The sequence below is a fragment of the Anneissia japonica genome, unplaced genomic scaffold, assembly GCF_011630105.1.
Source record: "Anneissia japonica isolate Jap-2015-1 unplaced genomic scaffold, ASM1163010v1 scaffold99684_len2217_cov123, whole genome shotgun sequence".
NCBI lineage: Eukaryota > Metazoa > Echinodermata > Crinoidea > Comatulida > Comatulidae > Anneissia > Anneissia japonica.
In genome coordinates this window covers 1-2,217 of record NW_022706719.1, presented here as the reverse complement: position 1 = coordinate 2,217, position 2,217 = coordinate 1, and the positions used below count along the sequence as shown (strand labels likewise).

The window sequence follows — 2,217 nt, the reverse complement described above, 5'->3', positions numbered from 1 at the left end:
ATATTTATTTCCTTCACATCCAACAGCGAGTACACTTGCCACTTACAGGATGAGAATGATGCTTTATATACCAAGTGTCTTTATGAGGCTTAGGGAGTGGAGTTGTTTTTAGTCTTGAGAAAAAGTCCTGCTGTGACAGGAATTGAACCCAGGACCCTGGGATCAGAAGGCAAGCACTGAGCTAATCAACTCCACTCCAAGGTGTAACAACAGTGATACATAATATTCCTATATTCTTGCACGTTTTAATTCATTTACAACCTCCTTCATTCACAGATTGCATTTCAGATCAGGCTCAGCGACCACTCAATGAGTGTCAATGATGTCTCTGTCGAAGTGGAGAACCTCGGCGAACCAGCTGAAGTCAATGTCCACGCCTTCAACCACCAGGAAGCTGAGGTTACAGTCATACCACACGAACGAGTACAACATAAGGTAGGTCTATTTAGAAGGAGGGCCGCAACAAATGGAACAACAGTCTGTTTGACCTTGTTATATGGTATTATTCATAGGTGATGATGATAACGGTAATGATGATAATGATGGTATAGATGATGACAATAAAACATGCAAATAAGAGAGGTCATAGAAGGAATGGAAGAATAAGGTTGAAGAAAGAAAAAAAATGATATGAAAAATAGATTAATAAAAGTATAACTAAATACTCACGTCATCTAATAAGAGGCTTTTAGAAATAAATTTGAAATTCACAATTACACAAAATTCAAAGACAACAATTCTTTGGTCGCATCAGCAAGCTGCAGAATCTACAGCGTGTTGAAGAAAAAGCATAAGTCTACTAGTATAAGAAGAAAAAGAAGAAACAGAAGACGATGATGGCGATATGATAATAATTATGAAAATAATTTTGATAAGAATAAACGAATCCACTCAATGCTTATGTTGAAGGCGGTAAAGGATAATGATGGTATTAAGATGATACGGTTCATCACCATTCTGTCAAAAATATTTATATTCTAAAGAACAATGTGATTCAGTTTGGAATCTTTCGTAGCCATTATTATGTGTTCACGATTATGTTAAGCAACAGAAATGATATGTTTTAATAACATTTATATCCTTTATGTATATTATATATATTTTTTTATATAGATAACTGTTCGCTACTTTGGCCAAATAGTCAATGGCTGTCCATTTGACGTCATGATTTTACCAGAGCTCGAACCCGAACCCGAACATCCCATTCCATCGTTGGAGGCGCTCACACTGTCAAAGCCAAAACAAGGAGGACGAAATTCACATGGAGTACAGCGAGATTTTAACGTCATTCGATCAGCACACGGCACGATACATTTATCAACCAATGGGAATTCAGTGATGCTTGGGGACGAGCATGAAGTGTATCGTGAGTATTGCAACATTCGAACTTCGATCGGCGTACGATACCGTACCATTACGATGCGAGATTAAACGATGGCTTTTAGGGACTATCACTTTTTATTCATGTTGTCGAGTTGAGAGTTAATTAACTGGTATAGGATAGCAGAGGGTTAATCATGAAGTACCGGTACTGGGATAGAATCACGATGGTGTCAACCCTTTATAGGCCTATATCATTATTTTAATTACTTGAAGAATTAATTCAGTTGTATTTCTCGACGATAAGCAGCAAGCCTAGGTTCTTTGAAATAGATAGGCCTAAGCCTACACTAATGAATATATTTCTTGTTTTCTATTTCAGTTGATGTGTCTGAGGCAGGTGAGGGGGACTTGAGTGTGGAGGTCAGCAATGGAAGGCGTAACCTACCCATACAAACAATCTCGAATGGTAACGGTTATACAATACGCATACTTGCCAAAAATGTCGGCGTCTACAATGTGTACATCAATTGGAATGGAAAATTTATTTCAGGTGAAATACATTTTAATTAAATCGTCTTAAAAATGATTAAAAAAAGAATTGTTTATAACCGGGGACTATTCCGTGGTTGCTTAACCATTCTACGATTCGAATTCAGGGGCGGCGCTAGCGGGCGGGGGTCCAGGGAGTGAAGGACCCCCCTGTCGGGGAATTTTCAGCAAGGTCTTCGGGGAAAATGAAATCTCGACTGCCGAAAATACAATTTAGGTATGCCTTGCTAAGCTGTCAAATTTTAGCGATTAAAAACTGTTTAGTGCGAGCAGTGCTAACGCATGTGCAAGGTGTTGTATAAGCTACCGCGGTCGTATGGGTTGCGGCGGTAGCGCCAGATCTTC

The 2,217-nt window shown here is 38.9% G+C and overlaps 1 protein-coding gene across 1 annotated transcript; it reads left to right on the top strand.

The window, feature by feature from the left end:
* Positions 1 to 248: 248 nt before the first annotated feature.
* Positions 249 to 1,873, top strand: LOC117106197 (the record flags this gene model as incomplete). The annotated part of the gene is given in 3 exon segments (XM_033247549.1): positions 249 to 435; positions 1,114 to 1,366; positions 1,703 to 1,873. Coding segments are annotated over 3 exon segments (550 nt in total), but the record flags the coding sequence as incomplete, so codon positions are not given.
* Positions 1,874 to 2,217: the final 344 nt, after the last annotated feature.